Source organism: Cordyceps militaris (genome assembly GCF_000225605.1).
Source record: "Cordyceps militaris CM01 unplaced genomic scaffold CCM_S00002, whole genome shotgun sequence".
Lineage (NCBI taxonomy): Eukaryota > Fungi > Ascomycota > Sordariomycetes > Hypocreales > Cordycipitaceae > Cordyceps > Cordyceps militaris.
In genome coordinates this window covers 4,732,396-4,748,896 of record NW_006271970.1, presented here as the reverse complement: position 1 = coordinate 4,748,896, position 16,501 = coordinate 4,732,396, and the positions used below count along the sequence as shown (strand labels likewise).

The following is a 16,501-nucleotide window of genomic DNA, read 5'->3' as shown; positions in this document are numbered from 1 at the left end:
CAATGGCTAGATGCCGTAACAATGGCTGGATGCCGTAACAATGGCTGGATGCCGTAACAAGGGCTGGATGCCGTAACAGGGGCTTGTTGCCCGTAGAAAAAATATAGAAGGGTTGCCCCCAATCAAATCCACCCCCCTCTTCACCATAACATCTCCTCAGAACTCGCTCCTCCGCGCGGGGACTAATACCTCAACCCAGTCTTCCTCCTCAGCTTCTTCTGGCTCACCAGCGGCGGCAGCCTGCTCATTGGCACATTGAACGAGGCGGGTAGCGACATCGTCGGCATTGGCAGAAGCATCAGCAGCATCGGCAGCTGGGGCAGACTCCGGCAGCGATACCACCGGCTTTGGCGGCGCAGTGGCAGCATTACCAACAGCAACCATATCAGCATAACGAGCGGCAGCATCATCAGCTGCAGCTCTAGCGTTAGCTGCCAAAGAAGCTTTCGCGGCAGCCAAAGAAGCTTTCGCGGCAGCCAAAGAAGCTTTCGCGGCAGCGAGCTTGGCAGCAGCAGCGGCATCAGCCTCAGCAGCAGCGGCATCAGCCTCAGCAGCAGCGGCATCAGCCTCAACGGCGGCAGCAACAGAAGCTTTGGCTTTAGCATCGGCTCCGGCGGCAGCGAGAAGTCTCGCAGCAGCAGCAAGAGCGTCGTCATCGGCGGCGGGGGCGGCAGCAGCAGGAACAATATAACTGCGGGCAGCGGGAAAGCCAGCGCCCGAGCCTGAGGGATGCCCAGTAGGCGAGCCGGCAGTGTTTGCCGCTGCGGTGTTGCCCTCCCAGGTCGCCTTTGTATTTTGGTTAGTGATCTGTTTGTATGATTGATTTTAAAGGGGCAGAATAGTTGGGGACTCAACTCACGCGTCTCCTTGCAGCGACCTCGACATTGAGCTGGCGGCCACGAAAGGTCCAGTCACGAAGCTCCGTCTGGGCGCGGATAAACGGCTCGCGGTGGTCGAAACCGACCTCGACCCTGCCTCGGTGCAGGTTCTGGTAGGCGGCGGCAACCTGCCAGAAGAAGTGCATGGCTGGGGGCTGCAGGGAATTGGTCAACTTTTCACGGCAGGCTTGCTTAAAGTCTGCGCATGGGACGTTGTAGCCGATGTTTTTGATTACCAGCAGCCGGTTCTTTCGACGGAAATTGGCCGTGGCCTGCGACCACTGAGCATCTGAAGTGATTTGTGTGGACATTTTTCTAGGACGTGGAGTGTTAGCCTAAAGAGCTTCTATGTAAGAACGATAACATACATTGGTGGTGGTGGTGGCGGTAGTTGTTGTTGTTGTTGTTGTTGCTGCTATTGCTGTTGTTGTTGATGTTGATGTTGTTGCTGTTGTTGTTGGTGGCAGGTGATGTTGTTGATGAAGTTGTTGCTGTTGCTGGTGAATATTTCGCCTCGAATAAGGTGATCACATGCTCGCCTACTTAGGGCTTTTCAGGCCACTTCAGGGTTTCATCCATGTTCACATATGACCCTCGAAGCCGTTTGCCATTTCAAGGAACACGTCAGAAAGGCCGCTAACACGCTGCACACTCACCTCACAATCCAGAAAAATCAGGGCAGATGCTCGCAAAGGTTTCCTAATTCAGTATAGTCCTGCTCACTTTTGTTATTATTATACGCGAGGCTCAAAAGGAAGTCAGAAGCAGTTCTGCTTAGTGTGCCTTATCCTCACCTTCAACTCACCTTGACAGCCGTGCGCCGTTTGCACTCGCGGGTACTTCTCCTCGGAGATGCTGCATAGGAAGCAAGAATACAGCAATTGGCTTATAAAAGAATAAGAAAATGAAAGTTTTCTCAATTGCCAGCAGAATAAAAGAAAATGTTATCAAATCCTCTACTGATTCTCCAGGGGGGGATGTCATCAGTCTGCCCCATCGCCATCGCCACGATTTCGTAGCAGTTCTGGTGGGGACAATGGGTACCTGCCGAGCTGGCCAAGTTTGGTGGGCTTCAGAGGTACAGATCGTCAACAAGCTGGGACCTACCCGATTGGACGCCATTTCCCACTGTCTTAGCTACCAACTTGGGAAATAGCTTATTCGTGACACTAATAACGGGTATTGTAATCACTACTACGAAGTATTGCAATGGTAAAAAAATCCTCACATCAATAAAATAGACTGATAGATAATGCTGAGATACACTGAATGCTTCTGTGGCTTCAATTAAGCGAGGGCTTAAGAGACCACGTGGTCACGCACAATTTCTTTTACGCGAAATCAGAAGACAGCCAGGTGAAATTTGAACACCAAGTAACCATAAGGTTTCGAGTACCTCCTACCTGGTAGCCTTCACAGTAAGTTTATCAGGCCCCACTAATTCAGTCTTGGCTGTGTTTTTTTTTCCGTGACTGTACCCAGCTCTGGCGCACCACTCCTCTGCCACACACATTTACGCAACGCAACAGAAAGCGACGCACAATAGAACTCCTCAACATTCTTCATTTATTTCTAAAGAAAAAAAAGATCACCAATTCAACCAGTAAATGGGCCACTTCATGCTTTCAATCATGTGCTAACTTCAAACAGCATGTCAACTCCTGTCGCCGAACTCATCGAGGCCGCCGAGTCCCTCCAGCTCTCGAATGGTCTTTGCAAGGACTGGGAGCAAAAAGATCCGTTAAAATCAGACAGCGTCGACCGCTACCTCGCCGCCTTGCCGACCATTCACGCCCACTACCAGTCGATTGGTGTGCCCTCCCACTTGCCTCAAAAGGGCGGCCTCATGCAGGGCCATGGGTACCCGAGTACAAGATCCGGCCGGACTGCAGAGATCAAGGCCCAAGTCAATGGCGAGTTCATCTACATCTATCGAAAGATTGACCCAGTCAAGCCGTTTGGCCAAGTTTCCCATCAGTGGACGGCATTGCTGCGAGTCGAAAGCGAAACGGGCGAGGAGGATGAGCCGTGGGCATTTGCCTGTGTCACACTGGAAGAGGCTGCCGCTTTGGAGACGGAGGGTTGGGAAGTCTAGAGACCTTCCCTCCCCGCGTTCAAGATGACAGAAAGGGGCTACAAAGACTGTGGCAGCCACACAGAGCGGCCTCGCGATGTCGATACCACTGACGAGCCACTGCAAGAGGACGACAAGTATCTCGCCACCGGTTACAAGCTCCTCAAGCATTGGACTGATGGGGATTTGAAGTCTGGGAAACTCTTCCGTGATGATGAAAAAAACCCCGAAATTATGAAAAACACAATCACGGCTATCTCACGGGAGGAGGGAGCCAACATCACCGATCCTCGCGTCGGAACTTCGAGAGATCACATTCCGGTCTATACCCGACCATCCCGTGCCTGCCTCGGTTGGGGTGGCTACGACAAGTTTCTATCTTGGCAAGAGGCTGGTCGAACTGTTCATAAGGATATGGTGAAGTATGAGGAGGACTTTAACGATGAGCGGGACGGGGATGTCGACTTCGTCAATAAGGATGGCGAAATTGTATGCACTGTCCCTAACATCATCCCCAAGGAGGATTTGCCAGACTATACAGAAACTGCAGTCCCTCTCTACGACTTGCTGCACGGCCAAAGGCGAGGCTTCCAGCGGGGTCCCGAGACCAAGGAGGAGTTCATAACTCGCAGACACCGACCGCTGCGAAAGGATTAGGGCACGTCGGCCATGTTGAATGAGGCGAAGTGAATTGAGTGAAGAAGAGAGCCTTGGTCTGGCTCCTTTGCCCAAGGTTATCGAGGCAACTTATCTGACCCTACTGGGGAAACCCAGCCTTCTTTCTTGTCACGGGCATCCAGCCCAAGTTATGAGCCCACACTTTGTTACCAGCACACGCTCCTGTTACAAGCACACGCTCCTGTTACTAGCAAACGCTCCTGTTACAAGCACACGCTCCTGTTACTAGCAAACGCTCCTGTTACAAGCACACGCTCATGTTACTAGCATACGCTCCTGTTACCAGCACACGCTCCTGTTACAAGCACACGCTCCTGTTACTAGCATACGCTCCTGTTACCAGCATACGCTCCTGTTACAAGCACACGCTCCTGATAAGGGTAACCGCCCAACCATCAATCGTAGAGCGCTCACGCGCTTGGAATCCCATTGGGAGGTGTGTTCGAATCACGCTACGGTTTTCTTGTTTTATAAAAAAAAGCAGTTGCATGTGCGGGTGCTGAAACCATACTAACCCTGCAGGAACAGAATAGGACAAAAGTACAACAGCTAAGTAATCTACGCCATGTTTTATTGAGATGTGCTAACCTGTTGACTTCACATGTTCGAAGCGAGACTACCAGTCCTCTCACCGGGCGGGAGCTAGCGCTCATGACTGGCACATAGGAAACGTTGGGGGCTTAGGAACAGTGGCGAGAGCTTCAGTAAATTATAATGTGCGAAACGGAACATTTTTTGGGTGGTGGCGAAGAGAGGTGGATAGCGGACACGCGTTGACTCAGCAGACATGTAAAGGGTAGTCTCGAGAGCCTAAGTTACAAGGGGTCAAAATTTGACGAAGCTTTTTGATGTTTTGAAGACCTGAAGACAGCACTACCATTAGTAATTAACATTCAAGACATTGCGTTAGGGATGATAAGATTTGGTGCTGTCGCCTTGCTTGTTATCCTACCCACAGATAAATAGCACCTTCTTCTTCGCAAAAAGGCATGCGTTCTTTAGCTTTTATTTTCTCAACAATTGATCCCGCTAATTTATTTTGCCAAGTATTCGTATTATGGTGCCTTTTAGGCCATTGAAGCCTCGATCGCGACCGTGATGCAGCAACCCCAATTATCATGACAATCTTCCCCCAGCAACAACTCTGCAGCCCACGGGTTCTTCGCTGGGCGGATGGTGTAAAAAGATGCATTCAGAATCATCCCATCGCTCGTTGTTAAGTTTTCGTGAACACGGCACCCAAGTGCCGCATACCGGTTCGTGTTCCAACGAGACGTTGGCAGGTCATGTCCGGAGAGGCCGGCTTGACTGGCTGGCCGAGGAGCTGTTGTGGTTGTTCTGCCCCGTCGCAATATCATGAGATCATTATACGTTGCGTTTGCCTAACGACGTACGGATGCTGCGTGCCACTGAAGCCGAAGCCCTTGGGCATAATCTGTGGCCGTGTGAGAAGGGTGAGCAAACTAAACAAAGCCGACGCTGGTCATTTCCTGGAATAAGGGGAATTATATAAGTATAAGTAAGATAAGTAAGATAAGAGGGATAATAAAGATAAAGAAATTTAAAAAAAAAATAGCAAGAAATTAGTAAGACTAAGGAAGAGGTTAGTATTCCTGACTAGTAGGTTGTTTTGTTTTTCTGGTGTCTACTTATACAAAATTGCGTAAAGCTTATTAACGTCGGTCCGTCCCGCGGACATGGGGGGACGCCTTAAAAACCCACGAGGTGGGCCATGGGAAACCTAATAGAGTCCACGTACGTGGCCAGATAAATCGACACAATGTTGATGATAACCTAAGAGAATTTCTTTTGTGCTTACGCAACTGAATCTGAGTGGATAATATAGTGGATCCATTTGTTCAAAATGCTGACCATCGTTTTCTTACAATTTCAATCCAACTCAAACAACTATAAGCAAACGCAGACAAAAGATTGACCTTACTTACATCTCGACTTCCCGTCGTACAACATCTCTCAAAACCACATTCCAAATTCCCTTTCTGGTCTAGAAATTATGGCCACGGGACCCGGACAAGGTAGCTCATCCGCGGAAGCTGACTTGCCGTACTCAAGGGCCACGTTCGTCGACGAGCCTGCCATTCCTAACTACCAGACCCTACACGAGAAGACTCCTGCCGTTCAAGAAATCAGAAATCTCTACCGGAGTAATAAGTGGGGGTTTACACACTGGCATCTGGCTTTATTCTATCTGTTTTCGAAAGAGGTTCTTGCAGAGTTGAAATCAAATCCTCAAGCTGCTCGGGAGTGCGGTGATGCGGCTGAGCTCTTTGGCACTTTTCGTGCGTACTTACTCTTTACCTCTATTTGCAAATATTTACACTAACACCTCTATTAGTTACCTCAGGACGTATTCCTATTTCGTACGAACTCCCAGCCAACCCGGCTCCTCCTGCCGTACATAAGCGAAATAGATTTCGATCCGTAAGTCATAGAGCATAAGCAGCCGCCTTCGAAACTTGTCTCCAGCTAGGAATCACACATTTTAAGGCCACAACATCCATTTCTATGATCACGATGCTGACCATACTATAGCACTTTGGGAAAGGCGACGGTCTACAGTGCGTTGTGACACGCAGAGCAGTGGCCGTGGATCAAACCCACATAGTGCCATTTTCCGTCAACTCAACCACACAAAACATTGCCTACGTGCCTCCCGTCCTGATCATTGCGGAGCGTCTACTAGGGTCGTCGTTCACAGGGCACATCGAGGAAGTGATGACAACTTGTGGCGGGACAGACAAGATCTGGAATATTCTTCCCTTGACACCTTATTTGCACCGACTGTGGGATGCTTATGGTCTTGTTGGTTTCAAGCCCTGTTACATTTATGCTGAGCTAGCCAAGTCCGGTCAAGTTGCCTACATTGCCACATTTACATTCCACTGGCTGCTGGAGAACGGCATACAATCGCTCGTTATTCCGGAACAACTGTCAGCGGATATCTGCCTTCTGATGGTTGAGGAGTCGGAAAGCTTTAGCGAAATCAAGGACAACATCTTCGAATCGGTGTATACCCGGGGTAGACAACCTGATGGTTTGACGCGGCTGAAAGATGGACATGTCTGCCGAGTTGCGTTCTCCCGTCGGCACGAGGCAGAGTCCATGATGAGAATGCTAGATCTTCGTTGGTATGCCTCGCGTCTCAGGTGTCTGGCCGGGGGAGCTGGGATAGACCTTTTCGAGCCCTATGACAGTGACGACAGCGACTCCGACTATTTCGTTAGGACGACAGAGCCTTGGCGCATCTGGGATTCTAGTGACGGAGCAGCCTAGAAGGACCGTCAATAAGAAGGATAAGAAAGATAGAAGGGATAGAAGGGTAGGAAAGATAGTAAATATAGGGAAAAATAAAAAAAGTTAAATACAAGTTAAAATTTTAATGTATAACACGACTTTTCATAGCGACCTTTATAATAATCATCGCTTTTCTCGGTCAAGGATAAAATTGAAAGCTGTTGTACTTATAAACTTAGCTGTAAGCGAAATTACCCTTTTTTTGGTATTGTCCTTCTCTTGCTTTTGCCTGCGTGTGCGTGTATGTGGCTTGGTCGGAACAGCGCAGTTTCTCGGGGGATTGCCAATATCTTGCCCTCGCCGTGTTGGCCTGCCGGGCTGCCGGGCAAGAGTGAACGGAGGCTACGGACACCCTGATTGCATATGTGTAGTTTGTTTGCAGATTCTTCCGTGAAAAAAAAAACATGTCTTTATTGGGCTTTGCTTGGCGAGATCTGCTGTTGCTTTGAGTTCAGTGTAGCAGCGCTCCGGGGCCCGCGTTGGACATGGCGAATTGTATGGGCAATTTTTTAACAACCAAAAGAATCAGTCACGTTAGATATCTTCATCTTTTCTGAGGATCGGGACAGGTTTCTTTTGTCTTCAAAAAGGTGTTTTGCTCTTGTAATTCATGTAGTAGTGCACTGCAAATGCACAAATGCACGAATGCTGTTGAGTGAGGCCGTGAAAATATAACTCAAAACTACTGTTGATCTGGTACATACGGCCATAGGCAGTAGAAAATATCGCGTCCCGTCCGCTCCGCTGAAATCAAGCTACTGACCGGCAGATTAGTAGTTGGGTCGGTGACGACCAGCGAACACCGGCTGCTGTATGTTTTTTTTTCTTTTTGGGGGATTTTTCATTTTGCTCGTATGCGAATTCGTTTACTTGATTGTTGACCCTTTTTGTTGAAGGAGGCTTCGTTCATGTGCCCGAGGCTCTGGGCTCTGATTGCTCTAGTTGATTTTAGCGGCAACCTCCTCGACCACTACATGCTGCATTATTTAGCCTGAAGCAAGCAATACATCCTCCTGGCGGCGTTCCGATGACCAAAGCTCCTTCATGGCCACCCCCTCCCATCGCAAATCCCCTTTATCCTGTAAGACCAATTCTGATTGTTAAACGTCTCCCAAAATATAGACTCATCTGGCGGCGGATACCACATCGTCCAAAATACATAATGCGCAGTGCCGCGCTTCGGTGTCGGTGTCGTCGCATGCACATGAGGAGCACAGGCACTCTATGACTAGATTTGAGGAATAGGCCCAAAAGAAAAGTAGAATGACAATCTCGGGCAAAATCAGCCAAGTACCAGGGCCGTTCTGGGCCGCCATTTGCACGAGCGTGGATAGGTAGGCAGCATCGAATACTACTATTAGTACGCAGTAACACAGAGTAGCGCCGAGTCGAATTGAGACGGCAAGGACTTAAGACGAACACATTACGAGGGTAGTCAGCCCAGGTGATGTCCATCACGATGATGACGATAAGTAGGACTACATATTCTATCCCATGAGCTACCTATATCCCAGTACGAGACGTATCCCAGCATATGGCGTTCCCCAGTACGCGGCGTATCCTTGTGTGCCAGTGCATGCGTTCCAGCCCTCGATAGAGGTGGACTAGTTACAACAACAAGTACAAGATACACTAACTACTTCACGAATACCAAGCTAGGTTCAATCCCAGAACCCATTGAGAACGCTGGTGACTTGATCACTATGCGTGCATACCTGTAAGGCGAGGCCGAATTTCGATGGCCATCACGCCTGACTGACTGAGCGCCGAATAGATCCAAAATCCGTCCCCCAAGCCATCTGCTCGAAATTTGCGCCCGCCAAGTACGAGCTTTTGCACTTCGACGACATGGTTGTAACTAATTGAAGGAAGTCGGGAGAGCGGGCACCAGCCTCTCGACGCCAGGAGTCCTCTTGGCCGATTCTCAACATCCTTGGCGAACAAAAATCGGGTGTCCTACTAAACCCGGTTCCGTGTTTTGGATAGGTTCTCGACGGAAATGTCTTCCCCTGCCGTAGTCCCTGCAAGAAAACATCTGACTGAATTTCGGCTCTCACCCATACCGAAAAAAACAACAACTTCAGGATCAGGGCATATGCGCAAATGAATAGCTTAGTTTCTTGAATCATGGACGCATTCGCATTTATCGTGCAGAATCATGGCACTTGCCTTATCAAACAAGTTGTTATGTATCAGCTACCCATGTCGCGTTTTCATTGCCTGAGGATGAAAGGGACATCGAGAGAGTCGGCAAATGAGATCTGCTCAGGAACTGTGGCTTATAAACTGTGGCTCAGGCGAATACCAGGGTTACCTCGAATTATCGCATATTGATCAGCCGCATCGAGTGCGAATTAGCTCTGTACCGCTTTTTCTAGTAGGTCCCGGGACCTGCTTGATCCTTTACGACAGTTCGCTTTACGACATAAAGGGATAGTTATTGAGAGATGTTGTGTCGCCCATTGTAATCCTTGTATATTCCTGATTCATTCTCCTTGCTCTCCTCCTCCTCCTCCAACCGATGAAACATCTCCGATCTTCAATACCCTCCCTGGCAATGCTGCTCGCCAAGGCCGCGGTGTCAACACCACTTTTGCCACCTGGTGGCAAAACAATCGCGGAATCAGCTCGAACCTGGATTTCCGAGGCCTTTGATTATTATGAATTGTCAGTGTGGCTGTTCCCAGTAACCTCTGTCTTCCTAATTTGTATACGATGTAGCGACGCCTAGTTACTACAGCCACGGGCAAAATGCCTTCCCCATAAACCCCCCACCGGCAGCTCAAAATCAGCAATACGGCCGTAAGAAGACATAGTGATGATGCTTTAACACTTCAATCGGGTTTGCCTTGATTGAGATGGTTTCAAAAAAGGATTAGTCATCTTCTACTACTTCGAAGTTGGTTGCAAAATTGAATGTATTAGTGCTAAAACTGGTAGCCGCCTATACATAATAAATGCATCGTGACCATCCCCCCATGGTAGGGCTCTTTTAGCCCCCACAGGGGGGTTGCCCAACAACCCATTCCGGGATCGCCTTGGGACATCGGCAATAAAACATATCTGAGGGCCAGAAATTTGCAGGACACGATTTGAAATTTACAGGATAACTAGTTTCTATTACAGTATTTGTAGGCACCACCGGCTAATCAGATTCACGAGAGCTATCGAACTATCGAACTATCAAAGTATGCTTTTACTAGTGCTCCAAGGGCTCTAAGAGTGCCTCTAATAAGAGTGCCTCTAGGAGTACCTCTTGCATGCCTCTTCGCACCGCCTACAAGTGCTACTAAAAATGCTATAAGGAGCGTGTTTAATATTGTAATATGTGTGTGGAGAAGAGAGGAGAGGGGGGGACAGTTAGAGGGTAAATAGTCTCTAGCATAGCTATCCTATAATTTCCAAAACGCGTCCTGCAAATATCGGGCCTCCAAATCCGATGATGCGCATAGATAACTGGCAGTATCATCACAGGGTTATGTTTTAGCTTCACAGAATAGCGTTTACAATTCAAAACTGGGCTTAGATAAAGAAACCATACTACTATAATGCTACTATAATGCTACTAATCAATGTTCCTATGGTTCGTTTTTGAAATGTGTATATATACGTTACACACACCCTAAGCAGAATATCTATCTACATACTACTATCAACCACCACTCTTACTATCATTTGAGAATATCTATCACAGACTACTATCAACCACCACTCTTACTATTATTTGATATCAAATGTGTTTCGAAAAATACTTTAAGTCACGATGAAATTCTTAATTACCTTCGCCACTGCGTTTACTGGACTGGTTGCGGCTGGTCCGCTGATAGTCCGTGATCCGCAATTTGACGGAAGATTCCAGAACGGTTTCGACGATTTCGACAGAGGCCGAAACGGTTTCAACGATTTCGACAGAGGCCGAAACGGTTTCGATGATTTCGACGGAGGCTTCGGAAACGGTTTCGACGATTTCGATGGAGGCTTCGGAAACGGCTTCGACGATTTTGATGGAGGCTTCGGAAACGGTTTCGACGATTTCGACGGAGGCTTCGGAAACGGTTTCGATGATTTTGACGGAGGCTTCCGGGACGGCGGTTTCAACGGAGGCTTCTAGAATGGTGTTGATATACTCGGTCTTCGCTCTGGTGCTGGCTCTGGCAGAGGCTTCCAGAACGGTGTTGATCTAGCGGGTCTTAGATCTGACCAGAGACTTCTCTAATGGTGTTATACTACCGGGTCTAGACGGTACGGACTTGAGCAGGCCAGATAGTTTCAAAGTTTAGAAACTATATCTCATTTTACGTGCTTTCATACATGTCCGCCCTAGTTTTAACCACAATTCGCAGTAGCAAACTTCTTTTTATTGATTTGCACGTCAATCCTTCTATAAAACGTACTTGTAATGACCGTTTCTGATCTGTGGCAGCTTGTCCAGAAAAATTGGTACTTCGCTAAACAGTATTCCTGCATTCAAATATAACTTGGCCCTGTGACGCTTGCCGTAGTTGACTACAGAGGCAGGGGCCACTCGAAAGCGACACAATGGATGGGAAAGTGTGCCTGTATCAGCTCAAGAACGTGTTCGAGCCTGGCAGGGAGGGAAGGTGGAAGCAGCGTCTTCGGCTCAGACGCCTCGCTTGATGTCACGCCGTGTTGCACTCGTCGCATGCTCTATTGCTAGTCTGCGGAGCGGTCTGCAGCACAACGCCGAGGCGACCGCTCGGTCCTACAATCGATAGCTCCTCGAGATGTACCTCGTTCTACCTCGTCCCCGGTTCGTCCGTGGCGAAGCCTGGGTGGACAAGTGCTCCGGCGAAGAACGCAAACATGTACCACCCCGAACTGCTCGCGGGTTCCCTCGAAACCCATCAACATCAGTTGCCCAATCTCCAGTCCGTCACTTCCACTCTCTACCACGTCCCGTCTGGTCGGTGCCCTTGCAGTGGCCTTGTCTCCTGTGAGTAAGTGCGTTACGCAGCATCACCTATCCCGCAGGAACCACTGAGCCGATTGCCGGACCGGTCCATTGTACTAGAGTGCCATTACAAACAGCAATAAAAGGGTGAGGCGGCCAGGCAATAACAGGCTCCGTGCGGACTTGCTGTAGTATTGTTTCAATCATCCACACACATAACTGTTGCACAAGTCCGCTAGCCTCCCTGTGTGGTTGTAGCCGCGCTGCGTGGAGGGCTGGTCTTTCCGGAAGATCGCATTTGAGCTTGAACAATTCGCTGCGCGCAAGATATTCTTACCAGATCTTTGGTGTGCATACTCATCTCATATACTGATAGATCTTCCCGCGCTACCTTGCTTGTCAACATTTTACTGGTGAGGAGGTTCCATGTACTACCGTAGTAGTGCTTGCATGCTTCGTCAATTCGTTACTTTCTACTATGTCGGCAATTCATACATGAACAGCCATGTGTCTTCCCATGCGCCCCGGTTGTTGGGGTGTCTTCTTCTATCTTCCCGTTCATACAAAGACGTCAAATTTCCCCAAAAAATAATTGAATGCAATCCTGAGCCCCGTCAAAAACACTTTTGATATCCTTGATGTATAAGCCTCCCATGCGTTTTCTGCTTTTCCTTCTCATCTGCTTTCATAGGCAGTTTTTCTCTCACAGTGTGTTTGAAGATTTAGTCTTCAGTCAAGTCACCATATTCCCACTGGCCCTGGCGTTCAGCCTTGGCCTGCGTTTCCGTCTGGCGGAGGTGCTGCAGGACCGGTTCAAAGGGCTTGCTGCGTTCCCACGCCTTGAGTTTCTTGGGGACCATGCCGAAGCCAGCAGCGAGGATGTCGTTGTTGAGCGACTCCTCAGGGCCGGGAAGGCCGCCATCAGCCTTGGGGTCAAATAGCGTAATGTAGCTAATGTTCTCCTTGTTGTCGACGTAGTCGAAGCTTCCAACCAGATCTTTGTTCGAGGTTAGCTTCTCAATGTAGGCGGCTGCCTCATCAAAGTAGTCTGCGCCAGTGGGGAGCTGCACAAAGGCCAATGAGGCGTCAACGGCCACAGGCTTGAGCTTATGGGCACCAAACTGGCTCTGGTCCAGGGGGCGGAGGTCAGACCAGGCAACCTTCTCCGAGTTGCCATAGTCGACAAAAAGAACCTCGGCGATCTTGGCGGCGCGGTCATTGGCGCGGACACGAGCGCGGTACCACTCGTTGTCGACAGAGAACTTGGCGGAGACGTAGTCTCCAGTCTTGGGGGCATCGGCCAAAGGTTTATTGTTCTTGGAGTCGAGGTGGAACTTGCGGAAGTCGCGTGTGAGTAGATCGAGAGCATTCGTGCTCTTTCCAATCTCCTGGATCTTGAGTCTGCCGTTACCGTCAATGTGGGTAATTCTGACATTGCGATAATCAGTGGGACGCTTCTCCAGAGTGACCTCGGACTCCTGGGTCTCTGCGGGGACGTTTTCTTCCGCCTCCTCATCCTGAGATGGGTCCCAGTCCTTCCAGAGGTTCTTGCGACCTTCCTTGGCGCGCGTCTCGGCCGCGAATAGCTCGGTAGAGTTGCCGGACTTTTGGGCTGAGTACGCGTGCACAGTGGCGAGACCCTCCTCAACGAGGACCTTGGCAAAGTTTTCGCGGCCAATGTATAGCTCTCCAATGAAGCCGCCAACCTTGTCCATGTCTTGAATGTTCACCTCACAGTCGCGCTGGTTGCAGCGACGGTTGGCAAGGTCGAGAGCCTCTTTGCCAAAAGGTTCACCACCCTCACCATCAGCGCGGGGGGCACGAGGGCCACGGATACCGCCCAGGACAAGCGTTAACTTGACATTTTCGCGAGGGATCAGGATAGTAAAGCGAGAACCAGCCTTGCAAAAGTCGACAATGGCGGGAACTTTTTTCTGGCGCTGGAGGGTAGCAAGCATGATTTTGGCCTTCTGGAGGTTATCGGATAAATCGAGGTACTGCTTAGCCTTTTGAGGCTTGCCAGACCACATGCCCTTCTTCTCCTCCTTGGCCTTTTCCTGAGCAGCCAAAAGCTCGTCGTAAATGGGCGATCGGTCGGTATCGTCCTTGCGATGGCGGATAACCGTGGCCCAGCCTGCCTCAACAAGCTCCAGACCAATATTCTTACCCTTGTCCGTGATGGTGGCGACCTCCTTGGCCTCAAAGCCTTCGGTGGCAGGCTTGTTGCCGTCAATGCTAATTTTGACCTGCTTGCCAATCACCTTTTGTCTCAAAAATTCCTTGGCCGCATCACGGAAGGGGGCTTCTGAGGCCTCGTTGGTACGAGGGCCACGGACGCTGCTGAAGCTGATTCGCTTCTCGCCGCCGTTCTTGGTACGCACGATGACAGTGTCAGCGGCGAGAACCTTGAAGATGGCCATATCTTGGTTTCCACCATCAGCCTTGGCCACATGATTTTTGTGCAGACGTAGCTTCTTGCCCTGAGCTTCCCTCTCAGCAGCACGGAGCGAGGCCATCTTCTCGCCAAGCATGGTGGAGTGGAAGTCGTTGCACCGGGCGAGACCCTCCTGGAGGAGAAACTCGGCAATGTTGCCGCGGGGGTGCAGGACATGGGCAATAAGCTGTCCCTGAGGACTAGCGCCGACAATCTCAACCTTGACAAGACGCTGCAATAGCCTGGACTCAACAAAAGCCTTGGCCTCGTTGCCGTACTCTTCAGCAGCCTGTGTAGCTCCAGTTGAGGTTTGTAGTCTTTCAGTGGCAGGGGTACGAACACCGGCAAGAAGGGTCATGGGTTGAACGTGCTTCTTTTCAGATAGGAGCAGGCGGACGAGGAGTCTGTCACCGCTCAGAACACGCTCAACGATACCATCGACTGTCTTGCCCTTCCATTCTCTGATGAAATCAGGGCTGCCGAGGTCGTTCTGGACTTCAATCATGCCACCAGTACCGGCCCACAGACCCTTAGATTCAGCCTTGGCCTGGGATTCGAGAGTACGAAGAGTCTCGAGTTTTTCGAGGATCTCTTCGGAGTCTTCCTTCTTGCCAGCATCCTCACGAACCTTGAGCCAACCAGCCTTGACCAGCTCATCGGGAAGATCTGTGCCATCCTTGAGCTTGATGGTGCCAAACTCTCGTCCAGAGTTGGGAATCGTGTAGTGGATCGTGGCTTGGACGGCCTTGCCGACCGCGAGATTGCGTAGATACTCGCGGGATTGAAAGGCAAAGGGCTCGTCGCCGTCGCGGCGCAGATGAGGAGCGGTGACATAGGCGAGGGAAATGCTTCGTTCGGCGGCGGGGTTGTTTGGGCTGGTCAGGACAAGAGTGTCGCCGCTAAGCACGCTCTTGACGTTGCCGATGAATAACTTGGACATTGTGAATGAACCGGTAGGGAAACACAGGGAGATCTAGAAGTGGACGTTGGTCAGTCACACCATATTGCAGAAATTGGTGGGGTATAAGGGTGTCCATGTCCAGCATGAGGCCGTGCCTGATGCTGGTGGTCCATTGGAAGCATCACGAACGAGTGACAGGTAGGTTGTTCCCCCCGTGACCATGGCACCATCGCTTTTACACCGCCACCATTGACAGCAGCGGCATCAACAACACGCAAGGGCAATTGGATTGACATACCTAGCGGCAAGGGAGGGAAGAAGAGCAAAGAGCAAGCGACGGAGCCGAATTGAAGAAGAAGAAGAAGACGACAACCTTTTGCACAAGCAGAGAAAGAGTTGCAGAAGGGAAGAAGCGAGTCGAAACAGTTGGGCGACAGCGTAGTGTAGACACAGGGGAGCTTGGATGGAGACGCCCCGCACCGTGGCCTGTGGTGATCTGGCCAGCTCGTTTCATGAACGTTGCTACAAGTGCCAATGGTCTGCAGGGCAGCAAATAGATTTTTTTTTTAAGAAAAAGTACGGTCGTACGCTGAATTCCTCATATAAGTTCTACCTATAGTTTCTACCGTATCAGCAGCTCCCAAAGCCAGCGCAGACATTTGCTCAGGGTAACTAACCTCAGGGTGCAAGGTGGGGTTGCACAACCCGCCACGGCCGCCACAGTGAGGCGTAGCGCAAGGTACAAATAACAAGTATTATTCTTTTAGGTATTTATAAATTTAGTTATAACATCCCAACGCTGCCAACGAGCTCCGACAATGGCGCCGTCTTTCTCGTCCAACATGATCCCCTCAGCTACTACGATGTCCATCGAAGTCTTCGCTATACCACCAAAGGCAGCGCATACCCCCCAAAATGGCGATTAACCCCTTCATCTGCCTCCCGCTACACTTAGTGTCCACATCCTCCGTGACTTAACCTCGAGGACGGGCATGAATGGCGAACCGCGAGTGTCCGGCTTCAAGTGTAGCTCATGGGTTTTGTTTCATTCAGTGCTTCGGCCCTAGTTGGTCTACCTAGACGGTCGAGAGCATCGCAGCGGTCAGAAGTATGAATAGCCACATCATCCAACTTGGCAGTATATTCAGCTCTTGTCGACTTTGCATGTACTCAATGGTTTGGTTTGCATGCATTACTATAAAAGCGATGCTTTGTTTGCTTTTGAAAATGTATTGTTTTTATTGTTTTCTTTTTCATTGTAAATTGCTTTGACGTTTCTTTTTCCATCTTCAATTCTTTCAGTGGGCCA

General features: G+C 49.8%; 4 protein-coding genes across 4 annotated transcripts; 2 read left to right on the top strand and 2 right to left on the bottom strand.

Moving 5' to 3' along the window:
- Positions 1 to 2,529: 2,529 nt before the first annotated feature.
- CCM_03408 (uncharacterized protein) lies at positions 2,530 to 3,609 on the top strand (the record flags this gene model as incomplete). The annotated part of the gene is made up of 2 exons (XM_006668559.1): positions 2,530 to 2,959; positions 3,005 to 3,609. 2 exons carry the CDS (start codon positions 2,530 to 2,532, stop codon positions 3,607 to 3,609), a joined length of 1,035 nt encoding a protein of 344 aa, XP_006668622.1.
- Positions 3,610 to 5,644: 2,035 nt separating this feature from the next.
- On the top strand, positions 5,645 to 6,924 carry CCM_03407 (uncharacterized protein; the record flags this gene model as incomplete). Its single annotated transcript, XM_006668558.1, has 3 exons — positions 5,645 to 5,930; positions 5,987 to 6,072; positions 6,184 to 6,924. 3 exons carry the CDS (start codon positions 5,645 to 5,647, stop codon positions 6,922 to 6,924), a joined length of 1,113 nt encoding a protein of 370 aa, XP_006668621.1.
- Positions 6,925 to 10,717: 3,793 nt separating this feature from the next.
- Positions 10,718 to 11,610, bottom strand: CCM_03406 (uncharacterized protein; the record flags this gene model as incomplete). Its single annotated transcript, XM_006668557.1, has 3 exons — positions 10,718 to 11,096; positions 11,340 to 11,393; positions 11,456 to 11,610. 3 exons carry the CDS (start codon positions 11,608 to 11,610, stop codon positions 10,718 to 10,720), a joined length of 588 nt encoding a protein of 195 aa, XP_006668620.1.
- Positions 11,611 to 12,579: 969 nt separating this feature from the next.
- On the bottom strand, positions 12,580 to 15,231 carry CCM_03405 (transcription factor (Snd1/p100), putative; the record flags this gene model as incomplete). The annotated part of the gene is made up of 1 exon (XM_006668556.1): positions 12,580 to 15,231. The coding sequence occupies one exon, from the start codon at positions 15,229 to 15,231 to the stop codon at positions 12,580 to 12,582; it is 2,652 nt and encodes an 883-aa protein (XP_006668619.1).
- Positions 15,232 to 16,501: the final 1,270 nt, after the last annotated feature.